General features: G+C 49.3%; 1 protein-coding gene across 6 annotated transcripts in view; it reads right to left on the bottom strand.

Moving 5' to 3' along the window:
- The window catches only part of NF2 (NF2, moesin-ezrin-radixin like (MERLIN) tumor suppressor), a 48,297-nt gene extending 26,527 nt beyond the window's left edge, over positions 1-21,770 (bottom strand). For all 6 annotated transcript variants that reach the window (XM_054844250.1, XM_054844254.1, XM_054844249.1 and 3 more), the window contains exons 1-8: positions 21,564-21,770; positions 10,237-10,362; positions 9,066-9,188; positions 6,732-6,815; positions 2,460-2,528; positions 1,901-1,983; positions 1,145-1,220; positions 709-843 (exon numbers count right to left, since the gene is read on the bottom strand). In XM_054844250.1, the coding sequence (XP_054700225.1) occupies positions 709-843; positions 1,145-1,220; positions 1,901-1,983; positions 2,460-2,528; positions 6,732-6,815; positions 9,066-9,188; positions 10,237-10,362; positions 21,564-21,677 (810 nt within the window). In that variant the 5' untranslated portion in view covers positions 21,678-21,770. The remainder of the gene's footprint in view (positions 1-708; positions 844-1,144; positions 1,221-1,900; positions 1,984-2,459; positions 2,529-6,731; positions 6,816-9,065; positions 9,189-10,236; positions 10,363-21,563) is intronic.
- Positions 21,771-22,220: the final 450 nt, after the last annotated feature.

Genomic DNA, 22,220 nt, shown 5'->3' on the forward strand with positions numbered 1-22,220 from the left:
CAATGTCATGTTTAGATTGGAAAACAATTTTTAATTAAAAAGTTAATTTTCTTCCTTACCACGAAGGTAGCTGGTTTTCTTTGAGCAGCTCTCACAGACCGAAAATTGAGCAGATCAGTTTCCCCTCCACAGCCAATTTCACTGCTGTTCTCAACTAGCTTTGGTGGGCAATGATTCAGAAGATGCATATTTATGCTCTGGATTTAATAAATATCTGTGCAATAGTGGGCTTAAATTACTCAACTTCCTAAAAAGATTCCAGCTGTTATGCCAAGCCTGGCAGCCTGAAAACTCAGGATGATGTAATGATGTGGCAAGAGCTCTTCTCACCAGGAATACATCTCCCTATATTTCATCATGCTGTGTATATACAGAATAATATATACAGTAAAGCAGAGATCTCAGCTTCTGAACTTTGATATTTGGGCAAAGCACACCAACAGCAATTTTGGGTTGGGTTTTTTGGGGGGAAAAAATTACATGGAGGGTTTGAACGTTCTCTAAAACCAGAGGAATAGCTCCCAGTTGACCTCTTGTAAGCCCACTCCTGGCAGGTTGCGCAAAGGCTTGGAAATAAGGTTTCAATCGAAGCTGCCCTGAGCTAAGTTGGTGATAGTGAGCACAGCAGACAGAGAAGCTAAGAGAAATTATTTTAAACTGCAATTGTGTTCTTACTGCTCTCAGGGAAGAGGGGAGATGTATCCATACCTCTTTATCGCTGTAAGAGATATTCCGGATCTCGTTCCACGGGAAGGAGATTTTAGGGGTCAACCTGTTGTCTGGGTCATAAATGTGAAGACCCAAGGCGTCAACTCCAAGGAGCAGTTCCGTGCCCTTTTTGTTCTATGGGAGGAAAAAAAAAAAGAGCAGAAAACCTTTTTATTCCACTCGGAGGGTCTGACGTGAACCATTACTGGCTTCATTGGGCCCTGAGCCAGCACTGTGTATTAAAAGAGCTTCTGCCTCCCCGGCAGCTAGTAGTGAAGCACGCTGCGGCAGGGACTCTCACCAACGCACCGCAGCCATCTCCCAGGTCTGCTGGCTCTCCAAGGCTCCACTCACCCAATCTCACAGCAACACAAAAGATAAAGACTAACACAACAGCTACGCTGGCAAGAAAACACGACCCATGACCTACACTCACCCTAATCGCAAAATAGTTCACTCCGTACATCTCCAAGTCCTGAGCTATCTTCAAATACTCCATTTCAGCTTCATCTCTGTCAGACAAAAAGAAAAGGCCAGCGTTACGATGTTTGGTAGGATCAGAGAGAGGGGGGTGGCTGCTCTTTCTGATCCTAAGCACACACAAGGCTTTAAAGCCTGGACTGTCTCTGTCGCACAGGCCAAGCTTGACTTTGCCGGCAGGATCAATAAAGTCCAGCAGCAAATCCCACTCTGCAGCTTGCCAGCATCTTAATGGCCACCGAGGCCTGCCTAAGGAGACGCAGCACGTCAAGCCTTGCTTTGCCCATCTCCCAATCCCTACGGCATATATCGGAAATCCCCGGCTGGGAGGCCCCTGTTTCAGATCCATCTGACTTCAGGCTTATCCCCCACAAGGAGCATTTTGCCACCCGAGGCAAGAAAACACCTCATCGGTCCGAATCCCCATTTCTGTTCCTGCCCCAAAAGGCACCCTGACCCCCCCTTCCCACCTCCCTGCCCCTTTGCAGGCAGTCCCCCCCTCAGCATCAGTCCAAAATTCGCTCGAGGACCCCACCAGTGACCAGGGGACAGCAGGGCACATGCAGAGCACACACAGAGCACAGAAAGCCCTTTCCCCTTCGTGATTCTGCTGTCAGCAGAGCTCATCCATCACCTGCCCGAGCTCCCAAAACCCCAGCGACTCTTCGGGCGAAGGGACTGACCCTGACCCACCATTCCAGCACACACTCACCTCGCTCTGCCTCGGTGCTCTGCGTACCAGGCTGTTATCCTTTCCTCCCACATCTCCGGAGTCATCTGGTACAGGTTTATTACCTGAGATACATGGGGAGACAAAGACCAGGTCATAGTTGCTCTTGTCACAGTCTCCCTAGCCAGCGAGCAAGCCAGAACCACCCCAGCCCCAAGCAACCCCTCCCCAGCACCACGTCCGACCTCAGGACATCCGACAGGCGACTCTCAGCCCCGCACCAGCATCGCCCAGCGCTCGCTCAACCCTCCCCCAAGCACACAGCACCGGCAAACTGTCCCCAGGCCACCACGAGGGGACACAGACAGGATGAAACCGTGAAAAGAAAGAAAACATTTGCTTCTGGTTTTATTAAAATATATCAGAAAGAGATTGAATTCTCCTCCCTCGATGCATCCTTTTGGATTGTTTGCCTTGGTAAGGAAGCCCAAGGAAAGTGAAGCAGGGTGCACCCTGCAGGCAGTCCCGCAGAGAAGGTCTCTGCTGCACGAAACACAACCAGGCTTGGAAATCTCTTCCTCTGCCCGGCCGAGCTCCTTACCCGCTTTGGAAGCAGCTCCTCTTGTGCCAAGAAGCCTCGCTTGTGGACGTTGGGATCGTAATCGCCGTACTGGAAAGAAGCACAGACATCGTGCCCGCCCCACGTTAACACAGGCAAGTAAAACTCGTCACCCTTACACATCCACCCCTTGGGGAGCGAGCAAAGGCAGACTGTTACACCCTTCACGTCACAACCTGTTAGAGCAGAGAACATATGCTGCTCGGTAAATTTAATAACTGTATTTTCTTTGTCATTTGATTGCTAATAGAAACTAACACCCTCCTTCTACTCATGCAGCAGAGGGGGAAGCAGAGCAAAACTTCCCATCACCAGTTGACGTCCACCACCAGTTGGACTAGATGATTGCTGTAGGTCCCTTCCAACGGAACAATTCTATTCTACTCTAATTACCATGCCCAGAAAACACATCCTCCGATGCAGGGAAAGACTCACTCTATATCAGGGCGGTCCTTGCCTTCCCACCGGTAGTGGGACAGGGAGTTAAGATATGGACAAAGACCAGTCCCCAAAGACTGATGGATAGCAGTAATTCGGGTGAGGCAGATGGTGGTTTCTCTGTCGCTGCTCACCACCCTAATGAACAAATATAAAAAAAAAAATTACAGGAGTTTGACAGCCTCCTCTCAGGCAGGGGTCGGCTTTTCTGCCAGAGGGTCTATGGCTCAACCGGGCAGTGGAATCCAATTCAGATTTGTTAAGTCCATCCAGTAATTACTAGTATTTGTTTAGATTTACATCTTTTTGAGCAGGATATAAAGTGACTGAGGAATAAAACTGCTTATTAACAGACTGAAAAGCCGAGTGTCCCTGCAGTGCATGTGAAAATGAATTTACCTCCTGTACAGCTCAGGAGGGCAGGAAACCGCCAGAAAACGGCACCTCAAATAACCTAGCAAGTTCAAGAGAAGAGGACGACGGATGTGAGGCACGTACGCGAAATGCTGCGATTTTCATTCACCTGGCAGACAGGACTTCTGCAGTGACATTACCCAATTACACAAGACACAGCAACGTTTGCTCAAGTCACTCATTTTGCAAGGGAGACAGCCCTTCCCTCCCTGCTTTTCTGAAGAACCTCTGCTCAGAAAGTACAAAATGGTGACAATTTTTAAAGCCAAGACCAAGACGCACAAGGTGGTCATGTAATAAGGCAGGAAGCTTTCCGTATCAGCCTCCTTTTAATGCCAGAACCATCACGTAGTACGCTAAAACCAGAGCTCAGCATCAAAAGCCTACACATACATCCTCTCCACAGCCCAGCGAGCGACGTTTCATAGACAACAAGCGGGGATTAAAGCCGCAAATATTGATTTGGAGCCAATGCAGATGCGAAGGAAGCATGCAACAATCAACACTGACTCAAACTTCAATTAATATAACAAAACCGCCACGGATTTCATTCAGGAGGGTGCTGAGCAGCGGCAACTGTCTGTCTTCCAAGGTCTATAGGTGCTCGGAGCTCCTCAGAAAGCAGCGCGCTGCAGGTACACGTCCCTCGAACCCACATCAAAAGGGAACAGCAATAAAAACATGGCACTGGCAAAGGAAACAACTCCAATAACCTTGGAGAGGCAGAAAATAAATCATTTTTAAGTGATGAGAATAATAGCAAATTGGATTAACACGATTATTTTTTTGTTGCGATCTACCATGGAGATCCAAGACTAAGTATGGATTATGTGATTTTCACGTGGTGAAAAATATTGCCACATCCCAAAGGAATATTTGTACCGAGAGGGAGTCTGGATGAGAACATTAAAAATTCACAAGTCAAAAATCAACAAATGGCTTAAGTATTGCGGTATATGTTGGCTCAAATGATTCGGCAAATATACTTTAAAGACCTTTTCAATTAAATCATTACTTCAAAACTGTCATGGAATTTCAGCTCCGGTTAACTGAACTATATGATTAATATCCAGTTACGCACGGAAGTTGCCTTTACCTCATTCATACACCTGGCTTACATTGTCCTGGATAAAGACAGGCATGTTCAGCTTCAAACTGTTAACACCACATATTGGGGTTTTTTGGAGAAAAAAACCCAAAAATAAGAGAGGTCTTTGCTAGTGCTGCAAGATTTGAAGGGCTGAGAGGGCTGGGGCATGACAGCAATCTGCATTTAAGTGGCAAGAAATGGAAGAACCTCCTGGCCGTTACCATTTTCTGCTGGCACACATTTTTCAGTAGATTCTACATCTCTCCCGGCTATTTAAAACCTGAACCGCCTCCAAGATCTGAAAGCAGTGTGGGTGGTTTGAATGCAGGGCTAGAGGGGAAAACACATAGTAATTCCCCAAATAAACACAACGATATAGAAATAAATAAGCTTTTATTTTTATGACCCACACGCTTACTTTGTTATTGCAGGTAGGTGTGCGACAACAGTACAAACCAACCTGGCTGTCAATCAAATGGCTGCAAACACACCGCTATGTCAGGCTATTATGCCCCTAATCATGCAAATCAGCACGTTATTAGTGAAATTACTGTGCTCAGTGGCTGCTTTCTTGTCCAGAAAGGACATCATTATCCTATTTAACTGGAAGGAGATGACCTGCAACATCTTTCTTCCTAGCTCCGTACCAAAGATGTGCTTTCAGCATTCTCCTTTGCTGAAAAAAAAAAACAAAACCAAAAACCAAACAAAGCAGAAGGGGAAACCCTGCCTGGGGGCTGGCAATGTCTGCTGCAGACGTGAAAGCACATTGGGGAAGATCAGAAAAGGCATTTCTCCTTCCACCTTTCTCACAATCTCCATGCAGAATCAAGACGTGCAAGGTTAGAACTGCTCTAACTCCGGCTGCCCTCCTCCAGACGACCAAGCGTCGAGCACATCGAGCGTGCTGCCGAGCGCAAGGTCAGCGGCCACGCTGCAAGAAGAGAAAGAGGACGGCACAGCAGTCCCGTACCAAATTACAGCCTGTTCCCGCAGAAGCCGTCACGGCCAAGAGTTAACAGCGCTCAGTATTTACCCAATGGTTTATTCATTTTGGCAACAGGAAAAGTCATCCCCTATGTATCCTCAGCTCAGCAGGTCAACGGAGAAAAAGCCAAGTAAGTGTTTACTCATGCACTCTAATAAGAGTGATGAATGTTTCACACAAATAGAAACATTTCTAAATGCAACTCATCTCTCCCTGGCTGATGAGTCTCTCAAACAAAATACGGTTTCATCAATATTCTGACTACAAGGAGAAAAATACCTTTTTCTAGTAAATTCAAACATTCATCATCAAAGAACACCGCTGCACTTCACCTACGGCTGTACTCAGACAAACCGGGCATGGACTAAAGGGCTATGAGGAAGATTATACAGGAACCCAGAAAAAGCCACGGTGAAACACCGAGGACCCGACTGTATTTCCAACCAGCCTGGATCAGGCCGTCTCTTCAGAGCCAAATCCCCCCTCCTGCGAGCCTCTTCCAAAGACATTCTATTTACGCACATAAACTGGAGATTAGCTAGAAGACTCGTTAATTGAGCAGCAGTACATGTTATGTGTATACAGGGATAAATTACTTCCTCTCCTGCAAGAGCATCCTCGCTTCTGAACCTCAGGCTGCTCCCTCTATCCCAGGAGTCCCTCTGCTGCAAGCTGTCCAGGGCTGCATGCTCCAGACTGGAAAACGGTGTTCTCTTAAAAAAGCCCTCAGCAAAACACATCGACTCTGGCTCTAGAGCAGAATTCGGCCAAGGAACGAGGGGAACTTAATACCAATTGAGTTTTTCCTCTGCCTAGTGAGGCCAAACACCCAAGATCAAACCCAAAATAAAGGGAGAAGCCAGGCAGAGCCCTTTAACACTGCAATAACATTTACGCGGCAAGCTGTAGCACTCAAAATAAAGTAGTTATCATGATGACAAGTATTCTGGGGAAGCAGCGGAGCTGCAAGTGCCATGGTTGGTTTGCCTCTGGCAAGAACGGGGAGGAGATCCAAAAAAGCACGGGCTTGGGGAATTCACCTGCTCCAGCAGCAAGCCACACTTGAGCAGGCACTGCGGCTCGTAAGCCGAGCGCTTGCTAAAGAGTCCTGGAAAGAGAAAGCAAAAATCTGCCCAACGTCTGAAGGCAGCCAGGAACCAGCAGCGCAGCGAAGGCAACATTGCTAGCATAGTCCCCCTCACTTCCCAAATTTTAACAACTTTCCCTGCCTTCCTCTTCCTCGGGAAGCGGGTATCGCTTCCCGGGAGCAACGTTAACCCACCGCCAATGTCAGCAGATCCCCGGAGAATCCCCCTGTGCCTACCTTGGCTTGGACGGCATAAGAGGCCAGCAGGACAGAAGCTTCAGGAGGACAGTAGATCTTCTCATCCAAAATCTGCTTCTTCACCTGCACGTAGCAGAAAAGGACACATAACACACATTCAGTGGAGCAGTGCAAAGCACGACTGTCACAGCAGATGGTTGCAGTTTGTTTTAACTTGAGTTGTCAACCACATAGTTAACAATTTTCCTAACACTAATTACAATTCAGGCCCAGGAAGTCTCTGGTGGCTCGGAAGGCTCAGGCTTTCGCGGGCCACCTTTTTGAGACAGGTTTGCGAGAAGAGCTGAATTTATACAAGGAATATGACAGAACCTAAAGGCAAGGACAGGGGGGAGAAATCTTCCGTGTAAACACGGAGATAAAACCTCTTAAGGCATAAGCTATGGATTGATGCAACAGTTATACACACCGCTAAATTCAAAAAGAAGTTTGCAGCCGAGTCTCTGAGCACGCAACGGTTTTGCTCTGGGATATTCAGGTCTCATTGTGAGTCAGTGCTCACCTGCGCTCAAGGCCAATTCCCTCCAATCCCACCGGCAGCAAGGAGAGCTGCCAGTCACCTCCGCGGCAGTGCTTTTAGCAGCAGGCAAAGCCCCACGCACGCTCCCAGGAGAACCAATGTGCGGTTCCCAAAAGCCACGGCTTTACATTTCTTGGCTTTTGTGCATTAAAAAATTAAACCTGTCACGTTCGATATATTTTGGTTTTGCACACTTAATTTTCCTGAATAAAGATAGGGGGGAAAAAAAAGCACACTATTTCCTGGGAGACTTAACTGGATTGTCACAGAGATGCAGTAACATCAATTTGAATTTATAACGTGCTTTGAGTCCTCAAAGTTGGTTACAACATAATCACAGAAGATATTCTCCTGCATTAAGATAAAAACAGGAGAGTTTGCAGGCTTATGTGTGCTCCCGTTTCCCATATGCATTACAGGAGCCCAGGCTCCTCTCGTCATCAGAAATGCTAGTAGAAACATCACAGTCTGCATTTATAAAATGTGTCTTTAACTGCTTTTCCTCACCGATTTTCCTTTTCAAAGATGGCAGCAGCATTTTTCCTCATCAAGGATAAAGCCCATGGCAAATCGAGCATTTAAGAACAGCCCTACAGAGACACTAATGCACGAGACAGACCTTAGAAATTAACAGTGATACTTTGTTCTTCAGAGCTGAAGGACTTCTAAATGCAAAGAGGAACTTTGGAAGAGCACCAAGAAGCTGGTGAGCTCACTTGGATATCCATTTGAAAAGGCAGGGCACGCTGAAGCCTACAGTGGTATTTCCAAGAGCATCCAGATCCAGGTTGCCTCTAACATTGGTGTAACAAACATAAGAATGAGTGTGTTTTCTAAAATAAACAAGTTACAAAAATAAACTTCAAATTAACAGCCACAGAGCAGATGAAGCATCCCAATAAGGGATACCTAGGAGGCTGACTAGGACTACCCTACTCCCCGTAACCGTGGCTGGCACAACTCTTTATAGGACAGAGTTTCAGAAAATTGATCCTGTCTGAAAGAGAGCTCCTGTGATAGAAACTCTTCGTTACCAGCCATGAAGCACTGCCACATCATCATCAGCTAGGCTGATTTCTCAGGACACAAAGTTTTGTAGCATACTTTAAATAAAGGAAAAAAAAGCCTGATGCTGCGTTCACTACAGTTTCCAAATGCTTAACATAAGGGCACGAGTTACTGGGGCAGGTGGGACCCGTAGGTTTCCCCTTCTCCTCTGCTTTTGCCGTCAGTCTCTGACAGAGCCATGCTTCTGGGATTTTCTTCTGCTCCAGTTATCTGAAGGCTGTTTTGTGAAGAGGCGAACCTTGCTGTACAGCCTCAACACGAAACAGGTTGGCTGCATTCTGTTCTTGAGGATGAAATTCCCCTGCTTCCCCTAACGACGCTATCATGTACAAAGGCAATCGCCATCCCTCAGCACAACTGATATCCACACCCTGCAGAGAGGTGGACTCCAAGGCTCTGTGTGTCATTCAAGCCCACATCTGACAGATTCATTTCGCCTAGCTACCACACACTAATATTACAAATCACCTAATCATTCCTGACAGCCAGTTTACGAGGTCTGCAAGTCTGGGCATCTGTGACGGCTTCATCCAGACAAAGCATCTTTGACCTATTTTAAGAAGTTTTTGTTGTTGAAGACAACTCCCTTCGGAGAGGTGTGAACATAACAATGAGGATCCATGCTCTGCTGACCAACTTTCTGACCCTGGAACCTTCTCGCACGTCTGCTCATCCTAACTCCTTCTCCCTCGGGTTGGAAAACAGTGTACTGACACGGCTCCTACCTGCAGGAAGAACAAGTGCTGTGTGATTTCCTGGACCAGTTCCTCCTCTGCATTCTCAGGATAAAATTTGGCCAGGAAGTGAAAGGTGACGGGCTCCTCTGTTGGGACATCGTGATCCAGAACCTGTGGGATACAAGAGCCATTCAGCTACTCCTTCCAGCTTCTTCAGCACCCTGTCTCTTGGAGCCAGGATAGAGTTCCCTCCTGTTCAGATCAGCACATCTTTTGTCAAGCATTTTAGACATCTAGAACAGACAAACCAACCTAAGTAGTTCAGAAACCAGAGTTAAAAAAAGAAAACAAACAAACATTTCTGACATTCATAAGGATGCAAGAAAACAAACAAGGCAGAAACAAACAGCATGCGAAATGAGACAGCAAAGGTTGATCCTGATCTGCTATGCGCACATTGCCTCTTCCGAACCTCACAGAGCGATGCTACGTCCTGCTACGCCACCATCCGACTTTCACGTTGTTTCCCTGCAACGCTTCCTCTTGTATTTCAGTGTTGTGCCTCGCTACCCTGCCACTGTGCTGGCACTGTCCAGTTCAGATTCGCGTTAGTTTAAAACCTTGGCATGACACGCGAGACACCCAGACCTCCCTCGCAGTCTCGATTACGGTCTGGTTCGAGCGTAGCATCTTTTGGATGCAAACAGAACGACATCTATCACTTCTCCAACCCAGCCCTCAGCAACCTGGAGGTCACATATTTGGGAAGTGTTTCCTCCCTTATCTCCATCTCCCTTTCACTCCTCTAGTTTTCCTCCTCTCTAACTCTTTGTACATCTCAATGACAAAAGAAGCTAAGATGCAACCTCACTTTTCTGGGTTTTGTCCTTCAGGGGCATAGAAGAGAGACTTTTAGGTTTCATTTACATTACAGTCACTGGGAAGCCCCGTATCCCAGCATGGCTGTCTCCCAAAATGCCTCCAGGAGATTCAGCGTGCCCAGTCTGAGGCCTCACGGCTCAGAAGGAGCTGAGGGGGGTATCTCTGCCAACTCTTCCCGATTTGACTTACAGATGTCACGGGGATGAGATTCAAATACACTTCACCCAGTTCACTTCAATACCACACATAACACAACCTCGGGAAAGCAAAGAAAGAGGAAAATATATTCTCCTCTGTGTCATCCCACACGCCCTCTCAAGGGAAATTTGGTTCCAACCTTCTTGTCCATTTTGAGCCAAGCCACCGTATCCTTGATAGTGTACTGAAGCCCGAAGAACCAGGTTTCTCGGAGTCCTAGTGTCCTGCATACTAGATCAAACAGGTCCTTCCCTTTCCACTTCACCTGCAGGAAAGCAAACAGGAAGCAGAGTTATAAAGATGGATTTTAGAACTTCTTCTCCCTTCAACCGCATCCACTCTTTTTTCACTTCACAAGGTCTTTGAGAGCGTGGAGAAAGCAGCTGGTACCAACAAGAAAACATCCTAATGAAGCATACTTTATATCCTTCCATCTGAGGTCATCTGCAGATCACCAGTTCCTCCCTCAGCAGGAAACAGATGTGACTTCCTCCTGCCCTAAAATGACATGTAAAGCCCCCTGTTTCTTCCTCTGGCAACCCACCGGCATTCAACAGAGGACCTGAAGGGTCCATTTAGGTTCCTTTTGAGCTGTGCACTGCTATGAGCAGCCTGTTTCCTGCAAGAAAGGAAAAACCCGCTTAACTACCCCTTTAACATCTCTACCTGTAGTCCCCAAGAAACCCTGCGCAAACTCCAGTATCAGCAACAGGGTTTCATAGACAAGGGCACAACGCGGTCCCCAAAATCCAAAGTGAAATGATCTACGTATGAAGCGCATTCATCCAGAGCTACCGACCCTGCAAAAAGGGTAAAAGGGAAAAAGAGCTCAGGAAAAAAAAATAATATCACTGAAGTCAGCGGTTCTCTCCGAGCATGTTTTGACAGAGTCAAACTGCATTTTCTGCTGAAAATGTTGGTGACAAAAGCAGCTCAGGAGAAAATTGGTCCTGCTCAAAGACCATGTCCTTCGAGCAATCTTGCAGCTGCATCTATGTTGTTACTGAAGTTCGCTCATAAAAACAGAAGGCGTTGGGAGGCAGAAAGGTGAAGAGGGACATAAAACAGATGAATCTAATATGCCAAAGCCACTTTGGTCTTCCATCTGCACGGTGGAAACAATTGCTGGACCGAGACATATGGCCATTACTCTAAAGCCCTAGGGCGAAAGGATCTCGGCACATTCTCTTGTCACTACAACTCAATCTTGGTGCCACCTGGACAGCATCAATATTAATGCTCAGGCACGGCAGGACGGCTGGTGCCGGTGACACGCCGCTCCCGCTGTCACCCACTGCCGCCTTGTGGGCAAAGCTGCTGAGGACAAGCTCATTGCCATTCTGCTGGCTTCGATTAAATGAGTATATCGCTATTTTCTCCCCATCCCAGGGCACACACATGCATGCTGACAGTCCCAGAACAGAATAAAACCGACGCTACCCTCCAAAAAAAAGAAAACAAAACACCACCCCCGGACAGCTCGCCACAGCCTCTCCGCAATTCATATCAAGTGCTGTCAACACCTCGAGGTCAAAAACACCAGGAGGAGCAAGTTTTGCAGTGTTGTAATTATAAAACTCTAATTTCACACATTTAGCTAGCCTCCAGTCCTCTTGATGAGCTCCAGCTCAGCACAGGATGGCTCAGATTGTGGAAGATCTTTTCCCGACTATTATTTTAAGAGGGAGGTTAATTTAAGGGTTCAGACAAAACAGAGCGAGACACATTTAAACAGCTATTTCGTACCATTTCTGTAGGCACAGAAAACCAGATGCCATCAAAGGGCTATTTCTTAACTAGAATTAAACAGCTTTGCATAAAGCGTTATCGGCCTTTTTTTTTTTTTCTCCTTTCTGCAAAGGACCACGTTTCAGCCTATTGCTTTAAAGGAGCGATCGGTGCCTGCACACACACAGCCCTGCACCAAACCTTTCCCAGGACAGGCTCCTGGGAGCGTTTCCTCCCCAGACATCGCTCCACATCCCATGGGATCGGGGTTTTGAAGCTCCAGCCATGCTGAGGACTGCAATCCCACCGAGCTCCCCTCCTCCCAGGCTGGGAATTCCCCACCAAAGCGCCTCTGCAGAGTTTCACGCAGGCACCCAAACCAGATCTTCATTCACCACGCTGCGTCAGCTGGCGTGACCCAAAGATTTCCTCCCTAAAAGCAAGCTGGCAGTTAGTTTCCAAGACCAGCGGCGAACATAAAACCAAGAGCTTTGTGTGGCTTTCCCCCCGCCCTGCAATTTTAATCTGGTCACGGGAATATTTTAAGCAATTGCTTTTGCTGCTAGATTTTACACCACCGCTCTGTCATTGCGCGCGTACGTTATGGCAGAAATATATATTTAACATTCCTGCCTGCACGGTGCTAAAGTCTCTAACCATAACATCGCACAGACATCCTCCCCGACTGTGTTGAATTACCTTCATTAAATATATAAATGGAACAGCAGCCACGTTTATTTCAACATACATGATTTCATTCCACACTTCGGTACTTAAAATAACGATCTGCATTCAAGTGGTGGCTTTTGACAGCTGAACTCCAACTGTTTTACAGACATTCAGGACCTCAGCCCTCCTTACCCTTACTTGATAGGCCTTGTATCATTAACTACCACATTTCCTGGCCATAAAACACAAAAAGACCCCCCCAGGCATGGGGAAATGGAGAGAGCTGCTGTCCAAGGCTGGGCAGAGAGCCTGGGAGAAAGCCAGGACACGCTGGCAGTTCCCCATCCCGTCCTCGCTCTGCACTGAAGCGACACCTGAAGCACAAAGACGATTTTGCAAGCCATTACGAGCTCCTGAAAACAAAACAAAGAGGCTTAGACGAGAAAAATCCCCTCTCAGCCATATGCCAGAGCGGTTGGCACAATGCTATAATAAAACTCAATTTCCCAATAAAAAGCTATATCACGATAACCTTAATCCAACACAGCCACTACCCACAGGACGGAGCAGGATGGGACCATGTTGCTTCAGCATCCTCCATCAGCTGCAGGCATCACCTCTTAGACTTGCAGCTTTGCGTTCCCCCATTAGCATGACGGCAACACAGGCTGTTAGATATATTCGGCGAGACGTTGAAGGAATACGTGGACGAGCTGCTTTATAAACAGGGTAAGCGCTGCAAGGCTGTTATTCTGCAGAGCTGGAATTTATGTTCTTTACTAAGTACAGAGTGCTTACGATTTATCAGCAGAGCATTTTAAGTGAACAGCACTAAACACTTAAAACTCAGCAGCCAGTGGCTAGAATAGAGTACTTTTAGTACAGGTTATTGGCATCATCTTTTTCTCCAGCGGAGACATCACATTTGGCATCTATTAACAGGGTTTGCATTATTTATTAACCTGCAGCGAGTCATTTCCAACTAGCAGGCAACTGGACAATTTATTTCAGTGCTGAACCTTTCTGTCAAGTTTCACAACTGCTCCTTAGTTAACGAGTCGATAAACCAGCCGCAAAAACGAGCGGAAGGGTTGAGATCCCCTCGTCGTGGGGTGACAAGGAGGGAGGCCAAGTGCACAAGGGGGTGCAACCATCCTGCACAGAGCAGGGGGTCTACGGAGAAAAGCGATTCCCAAAACCCACTGGCATAGGCTGATGCTTTTCTTCCAATGATGTCAAATTGAATTTACACCAGCTACGTGGAAAAGGGGGGAAAAAAAGGACATTTTTTTAAACATTTAAGACACTTAAGATATTTAAGATTAAAGTTCCTCACGTGAGAAGCTCTCCTCAGACAACACGGAGGTGCCCAGACTCCAGGGGACAGAACTCAGCTCTGCCAGGACGGCAGACGGAGATCTCGCCTCCTTGTCATCACAAATACAAACCACCGGAGCTTCAGCCATCCCTGGGGTCAGGCTGGGGAATAAGGGCACAAAGAAGTGACTGAGGGACATTAAGGCTGCGCTCACCAGCTCAGCCCGGGCACGCTGCTTCCCAAAGCAAACCCAGTCTCTCCGTACCCCACACACGTATCCCGCTCTGCGGGAAGCACGGTATTGGGTTAAAACATGACCTTGAAGAAATGGCTAACATCTATAAAATATTTTATTGCACCAATTTATCCTGAAATAATGCTGAAAATGGCTTTTCACCTTAATGGATCATTTTATTAAGTGTTAGTTCCGTGCCACAGATGAGAAGAGAGCACAGAGCCCCCATTGTGATGACATGACCAGGCAGAAAAGGGGACCGAGCCCCAGAAGCAGTGCTCACCTTCCACCGTGTGACGTTACCTCCATTTAGAAGAAACCTTTAACAGGAGGATGTGACACCTCTGCACTGAAACAGGGAAGGAGATGGCAGGAGGGAGAGAGCAGGGACTGAGAAGAGCATCCCTCCACTAGCCACCTGGGAAACAATAAAGGTTTCTGTTGTCTCTGTTTCTGGCTGTATCTGTTCCTCATCCCACCAGGAGATGCCCAAACAAGCCACCCGCAACAGTTTACAACTGAAACAGAGACAACTTTGAGACCATAGACCACATTTATTTCTCCTTCTGGACTTGAATGATAACGGGAGTGCCACAGACAACCATTTATTTGTATTTAAAGCCCATTTGGAGTAAATGGGGAATCAAATATGCAATATTCTTCCATTTTTTTTTAAATAAAGTGATGTCAAATACTGTCAATTGCCACTTAGTGAGCCACACGACAGGGCCGTTAAAGTTATTTTTATTTACTAATGCTACACGACAACTTGATAATGAGCTTTTAATTAAAATCTATTTCTGTTAACCACCAAGGAGGCCAAAAACGCGCCCAGGCGTAACAAGGCAGATGGTGCAACCAAGCACATTTCGTGGTGTCTGCCCAAGACAGAGATAGAACGGGGTACATGGGAGAACAAGCTGCTGCAGCTCCGGCCAGTCGGCACCAAAGTGACCAGGAAAGGCAGAGGGGACAACAACCGATGATGTCCCAAAGCCTCACCTTACCCCATAAGCTGGGGTTGTGCAATTTAAGAGTTAAAGGGTCAAGCAGCAGCTCGATGCAGGGGAAGAAGCTCCAAGAGGCTGAGAGAAGGATCCTGCTCCTGCAGGAACCTCTGGCCTTCCCGTGCCAAGGATGTATAGAGATATAACGTTAGACAGAGCTGTCCCCGTGCTGCTGTCGCACGGTCTGTGGTACAACACACTCCTCCTCGCCCCAGGAAGGGCCAGGCAGGGTGGTGATCCCAGAGCCGAGCCTTACCTCTGTGCGGGAGCTGGCTTTGCTGACAGACACGGGGTATTTCACAAGCCTGAATTGCACTGATGGGTCTTTAACACGCTGATGCACTCTGAAAACAGACAGTTTAACCCAGGGAAAGCCAAGCTAGGCTTTAAGAAGCCAGCGTCATCAGCCTTAGGAAAGAAGGTTAGCCTTGCCCCGGCAACAGCAAGTTTACCTCTGAAGGAAGCAAGGCTAAACCCCATATGCTGTCAAATGCCTCTCTTCCAAGCTTAAGGGCTGTTTGATTTCCTAACAAAGTGCTGCCTCCCAGCTTCAAGTAGATTGTTTCCAGGGCTGCTTTCCTGTTCAAGTACTTTTAATTTCAAAAACTACCTACTTGAAAGCCACTGCCTGTACAAAGAAAAAAAAAAAAAAAGAGGTATTAAATGGCATCAAAACTGGAGTACATACACCAAAAGAGAAAGATTTTCTGTCCCAAATGCCTTCCCTCCTTCCCTTTTGCATCAACACACCTCCTTTGGCTTAGCCACAGAGACTGAGGACCAACAGCGGTTTTGAACCATCCCTGGACAGAACTGGATAACACGGAGTTTCATAACCGGCTTAGAAAAGGCTGCAGTGGGACACAGGGGATCCAGAGAGCGTTTCAGATGCAGGGTGCAGGCAGAGAGAAGCCAAAGAGGATCTGTGTTCATCATAAGTCTCATGTGACTTGCGCACAGCTTAAGGGAATAGAGAACTGAACCGCACCAAGCAAGGCATCTCTGAAAAATTAATTCCCAAATGACACCGTTGTGAATCAGCAGAATTTCTGACTTCTTTTTTTTTTTTGGCATAAACCCCTCCAAGACGTGAAGTGAGAAAACAGCCCTTACCTGCCGCATCTCATATTTAAAGAGAGAGATCAGCAGCCACCAAACAGCACAAACTCCCAAGCGCTTGCAGAGAGTCGACGCAGGATTGGGGCAGATGGGTGCGCTAAGGAACCAGAACATTGACTTGACAGCTGGTATCCTGACAATTTACTGAAGATCATTTCATAGCTGAGGGGGATTATTTCTTTCAGCTTTTTAAAATAGCTGTTACTGCCCACAGATTCGTCTTTTCCAGTTAACTTTCTGCCTGCTTGTAGAAGCTTAGCAGCACCGAGAGAGGTCACTACCCCTACGAGCTTCACTGAGCTGCTGCTAAACATTTAACTGGGGATGGAAGGATCTTTATAAAACCCCTTCCAAGTATTTGGCAACGCAGAAGGAAGCTGGGGGCACCCCGCTCCCTGGTTTCCTTCTCTTGCGTTTTTATTTTCTAGTGACTGGACAGAGCTAAAAACCCGATTTACTGCACCAGCTCTTACTCAGAAAACTTATTTGGCCCCTGATTTTCACCACCAAATCTTTGCTTTCTCCTGTTTCAGAGGATGAGCTTTTGCAGCTCAGCTACATAACTCCTTACGTCTGTTAAAGAGACTAACGCTTGGCCACATCCTACTGAAATTGGGTCTCATCTACTTACAAGAGAACAGGAAAGCTTTACAACCAACCTCATCCAACTGGCCCTGCACCGAGTGGGGCACCGGGCAAAAAAGATCCCTTCCAACCAAGATTATTCTCTGGACAGAGAGGAACAGCTTAAGCATTGAAGCAGTAACAGGATGCATGTTTAGACCAGCAAATACATTGGTCCAAACTTGCCTCTTCTTGCTGCTTGAATGCTTATGCTCTTTCTCTATGTTGGTTGTAAAGCTTTTTTGTTCGTTTTTAATTCAAGACCCACAGAAGCTGCTGCTGTCAAAGGATTACGGTTGGGAAGCAGATGGGCGGCTAACTGCACCTCGGCGGAGTAACCAGCCCCACAGGAGTTTCAGGCTGAAGATCGCAGGCATGATGGAAAGGGCTAAAGAAAAAAAAGAGGAAGAAACGGGCAAAGCCACTTACAAGACCAAAAGAAAGATCGATAGGTCCTCCCTATCAACCAGGAACTTGGTTCTTGGAGGGAAAAAACCTGCACGTCGGAGTGCGATAGACCAACCTGACAGCAGCTGCACTACAGCCCCGCCATCCTGCCGGAGGGAGAGGATGCACCATGCCTTGGAAGACATCGACTCAAAAATACCACGGGGTTTTAAGATGTTACGCCAGAGATAATGGATAACCGACTACCTCATCTACAGAGGTACCACCAAAATCACATTACCTTTGCCACGTCGACTACTTTAATTTGGTTCGGGGCCACCATCAGCAAGTTGCACCATCGGGGTGGCAACGGCAGAGGAAACCATCAGCCACGACAGCCTCCTGGCACCGTGCTCTGAACTGACATCAAGCCATTAGTGCAAGTACCACACCCTGGCAAGCTCTGCTTTACACCACTGCTGCTTAAAATAGCTTCCCGAATCGTTACTCGGGCAGCGTACCGCCTATCGTGGTGTTAATTGCGGGAGATCGTTAACATTAAATGTCTTTCAACACGATTTTTCTTGCGCTGCGCTTCAAGCGCAGAAAGCTGAGGGACCACACGGGCTATTTGAGGGGTTCTCGGGAAGGTGGGGCAGCTAGGGATTGGGTTAACACGGGGATTTTAGGAGCTAGGCAAATGTCTATCCTTCCTCAAGATGCTATCAATTAATTAGGTACCAGGCTCAAACAGCCGCGATGGAAGTAAAAAAAGGGAAGACACTCACTTTGTGCCTTCAAGATTTCCCCAAACAAATTATAAGTCTTTAAAGTGAAACCCCAACTGTGATTATTAAGCTTCATCACCATGTTAGAGAGATTAAGATTTCATTTCTATGAATTATTTTAGGTTTAGGCTCCATTTAGAGACATCATTTGCAGAGTAAACAGATGCAAAGCAGGTTTAATCTCTTAAAATACACAGCTGGGAATTTCTACGGGGCAGACTGAAAAATTAACACAGAAAACCGAGGTGTGTGTCCCCGGCTCTGGCGGTGTTGGTGGGGTCAGAAGAAGAGGGACTGCTGGGACAGGAGCTGGGGCTCTACAGTTTGCACCAAGCGACCTTCAGTCCAGCCCCAGGAGCCAGCCATCAAGTCAGAGCAGGTTACAGATTCAGATCTCTCGGTGACAACACAGAGAACACCTCGAGAGCTCCACAACAAAAGTTTGAAGAAAAAGCATCAGTTATATTAATCCCACACAGAAAAGCACTCATCACTCAAACATGTTTGCCAGCAACGCGATCAACATCCCCCCGTGAAGCCTCCAGTTAAGCTCTACTGAAGACCAGCACACGTCATGTCGGCCTCCCCAGAACGGGCACACGCGCCCCAGACCACTCACTGGCTGCGCACCCGGCTTCTGGAGAAGGAAAAGTGGGAAGAAAGCAACACGGTAGTGCTAAGAGCAAGGCTGGCAGGGCTGAAGTAGGGCACGGGGACGAGCGGTGGTGATTTGCGATGGGGTGGAAGGAGGATGGAGGCTTCTGGAAGTGGATGGGACCGAGGGCGTGGTAAGATGGCACAGCAGGATGCTCTGCCCGGACCGCAGCCTCTCCTCCGCAAGGACCTGCGGCACTGGCACAGAGAAGAGCAGGAGGGAGCAGGAATTTCCCGCTGCCCCATCCTGTTCCGAACACCCACCTCACCGCTCCCGAGGCTCAAGCAAACTGCACTCCCCAGGACGGCCGCTGAGCAGGCAGGACCCCCTGGCAAGGCCATTTGCACGGGCAGCCTGGGGTGAAGCTGAGGTGTCAGCGTGGATTAGGCAGCAAAACATTCCTGCACTCCTTCCTCCGCCTGCTCGCCTGCTATTTATCGTGGGGTTTGAAGCCCGAGGCAGGGAGCAGGTTCCAGCACACCAGGTATGCAACAAAACCCAACCAGGGGAACAACCCCAGGACTGCTGGCCTTGCAGAGGAATTGCAGAATCCCCAGCTTATTCCCTTGGCAGAGCCAGGAGGTACCCGTGGCCAGAGAGCAGCAACAGCAGAAAGGGAGGGGACGAGCACAGACAGAAGCCAAAAGGTAGTGTTGGTTCCCCGTGCCCAGCTACTGAGACCTCCAACGAGCCATCCTCCCTCCGTCCCTGTCAGCACAAGGTAGCATTCACGGGTTGCAAAAACACATCTCGAGCTCCCCAAACAGCATGACAGCCAGACTCCCGCTGCACCTCCCACTAACCCTGCAAAGTGTGTTTCTGCAGCAGAGGTTTCACCCTCCGCAGCCTCCTGCTCGGGTCAGCGGTCCTCCTTCCCGCCTGAAGGAGCCCACCGCATCAACTCATGCAGAGATGTTCGGGCAAACAGTGCTGCTCGCTTCTCTCCCATCTCGCCCCTCCAGGGCCTCAGGGATCTTTGGACAGGGCAGGATCCTTTCAGGGAGGAGCATGGTCCTCCCCAGATCATCGACTCTCTCACCCCTTTGACTTTCAGACGGGGAAACCGTGACCACCACGGGCACAACCTCTGCTCCTGGCTCCAGGTCTAACCATGGGCTACTGCAGCAAGGACCAAGCCAAGCCCTTCCCTGGGCCACCTTCCCATCCCCTCCCTCGCATCAGCCCCAGCGACTGGAGGCCACAGGGTGTGTCTGATCCGTCTGCAACGTCAGGTTGCAAACATTGGGCTCGGTGCATTTCTGCAGAGTCAGCAAGCCAAGGAGCTTTCCCCAGAGCCGTACGTACAACTACAAGACGGGGGCAGAGACCAGGCCTGCTTCAATAAAGCTTCCATAAAACTCACACCTCGCCCGCACGAAGCATGGCATGAAACAGCCCCATCACCCACCCGCATCCAACCGCTTCCCTCCCCTCCGCTTGAGCATTCTGCGCCGAAGGACAACACTTGAACTCCCCTGTGCCAGGGCGATGCCTGAATTCCCATGTGCCTCCTTCGTGCACTGGCTCTGACAATACACAGGAGACCTGAGCAGGACCATACACGCAGCTCATGAGCTTCTTCCTGCACTTCCAGAAGGGCTGGAGAAGTCTATCTGCAGTGACAAGCTTTTTTTCTTTTTGGCAGGAACCTCCCTGAAAAACCATCTGAAGACACACAAGTTGCATGGTCAAATCCCACCCGAGAGCGTTGCCTTACACTGCACAAACACTCTAATCCCAACATGAAACAACAAGCGGCCACACCATTAAAAAAAAAAAAAAAGAATTCTTTACTTCTCATCATACATTATTACTGGCAGCCTCAGAAAAACATGCAAGAACGGAGCCAGGACACTTAAACTCTCCTGGCAGCACAACGGTGGGAAGCTCGCGTGACTACTGTCTAAAATAAATCCTTAATCCCTGGGAAAGGCAGAAAGTTCTTCAGAGCTGACAACAGATTTTAAGAACAAGAAAATTTACAACGACAAACACCCCTCGGCACTGGAATTTCATCCACCCTTATAGGCACTGGAATTCCATCAAGACTGGGATCAGACTAATGAAATATAAACTTTTAAATAAAAAAGTTAAACTGGGTAGAGATGGCTTGCAATGTTTGTGTGTCCAGTCCCTCTACATCAGCTCAAAACGCAGCAACAACAAACCAGACCCCTGGGGCCTGACAGCAACTGCCCAGGGGAGAACATTTAAGAACCACCAAAGACCTAAAAAAAAAGGAAAATATCAGAGAAAAACCAGGCGCAATGGGAGCGGGCACCAGGACGCAGCCCCCCAGGAACACCCCTCGCCCTCGGGACAGAGCTAATAAGTCCCAAAAGCAGAAAAATTTCAATCCCGTGCGTTTGCGGGGCACTTCAAGTTGAACCCTCGTGGATTCAAGCCTCGCCGCCTGGGATACCTCCAGCCCCGGCCTCCTCACCACAGCTACTGCGCAGCGGGCGACGTTAGCTGCGACGGCAAAGTAAAGCTGAATTATAAAGAAAAGAATTACTTGAATTATTCTGAATTATAACCAGAATCGAGCAGAATTATAACCAGGGTAAAGCTGACTCGCACGCACCCCGCTGTCCCTCCCCTGCAGCCCACCCCCCCCCCCCCCAGCCCCGAGGGTCGCTCCGTGACCGCGTACCTCCCACGGGCGGCCGTGGAGCCCCCCGCCAGCGCCAGCTCCCGCTTCCCCGCCGCGGGGCACCGGGCCGCAGCCCCCGCGCCCCCCGCCCCCAGCTCCCGGCGGCCGCCCGGCCCCACAGCCCGCTTTAAACCCGCTGCCGGCCCAGGGAAAACCCCCAGGCGAGCGGGCGAGGCCGCGGAAACCGGCGGGCGGTGTGGGGGGGTGCGGCCCACCTCAGCGGGACCCCTCCCACCACCACCACCACCGCCCCGGGAGCCCCGTCCCGTCCCGCCGCCGTCACCTCACAGCTGAACTCCATCTCGGCGTCCATGGTGGCGATGCGCACGGTGAAGGTCTTGGGCTGTTTCCTCTTCAGCGAGCTGAAGCTCATGCGGGACGCGATGGCCCCGGCCATGGCGGGGGAGGCGGCTCAGCGCGGAGGCAGCGCCATGGCGGTGGGGAGGGCCCGGGCCCCCGCCGCTCCGGGCCGCGCCGAGCTGCGCCCGCCCCCAGCGCCTCGCTATTGGTCCCGCACCGGTATGATCCCGCCCCCGCCGCACGAGTCGCACGGTGACACCGCCAACGGGGAGGCCTGTGATGGAGGAGAGGGAGCGGGAGCGGCTGTGACTGGGGAAAGAGGATGCCGCTCAATGGAAGGGGGCGGGACGGCACCGCCTCTCGGAGGGAGGGGGAGAAGAAGGGGCAGGGGCGGTGGCGTCCCCTGGCGGCGGGCGGAGCGGGCGCCCGCTAGGCGCATGCGTGACAGAGGGTGGGCGGGTTGGGGACGGGCACTAGGACCCTGCAGCGCGAACGCCCCGGGCTGCCCCACGGTGTGTCCGCGTTCCGTGGGGTGTCCGCGGGGCGTGGGACACGCGACCTGCCGTGGGGTGCCCCATTACCGTCAGTGTCCCCGCTGCCGTGGGTGTCCCCGCTGCCGTGGGGTGTCCCCATTACCGTC

Source organism: Grus americana, chromosome 16 (assembly GCF_028858705.1).
Source record: "Grus americana isolate bGruAme1 chromosome 16, bGruAme1.mat, whole genome shotgun sequence".
In the NCBI taxonomy this organism is placed as follows: domain Eukaryota; kingdom Metazoa; phylum Chordata; class Aves; order Gruiformes; family Gruidae; genus Grus; species Grus americana.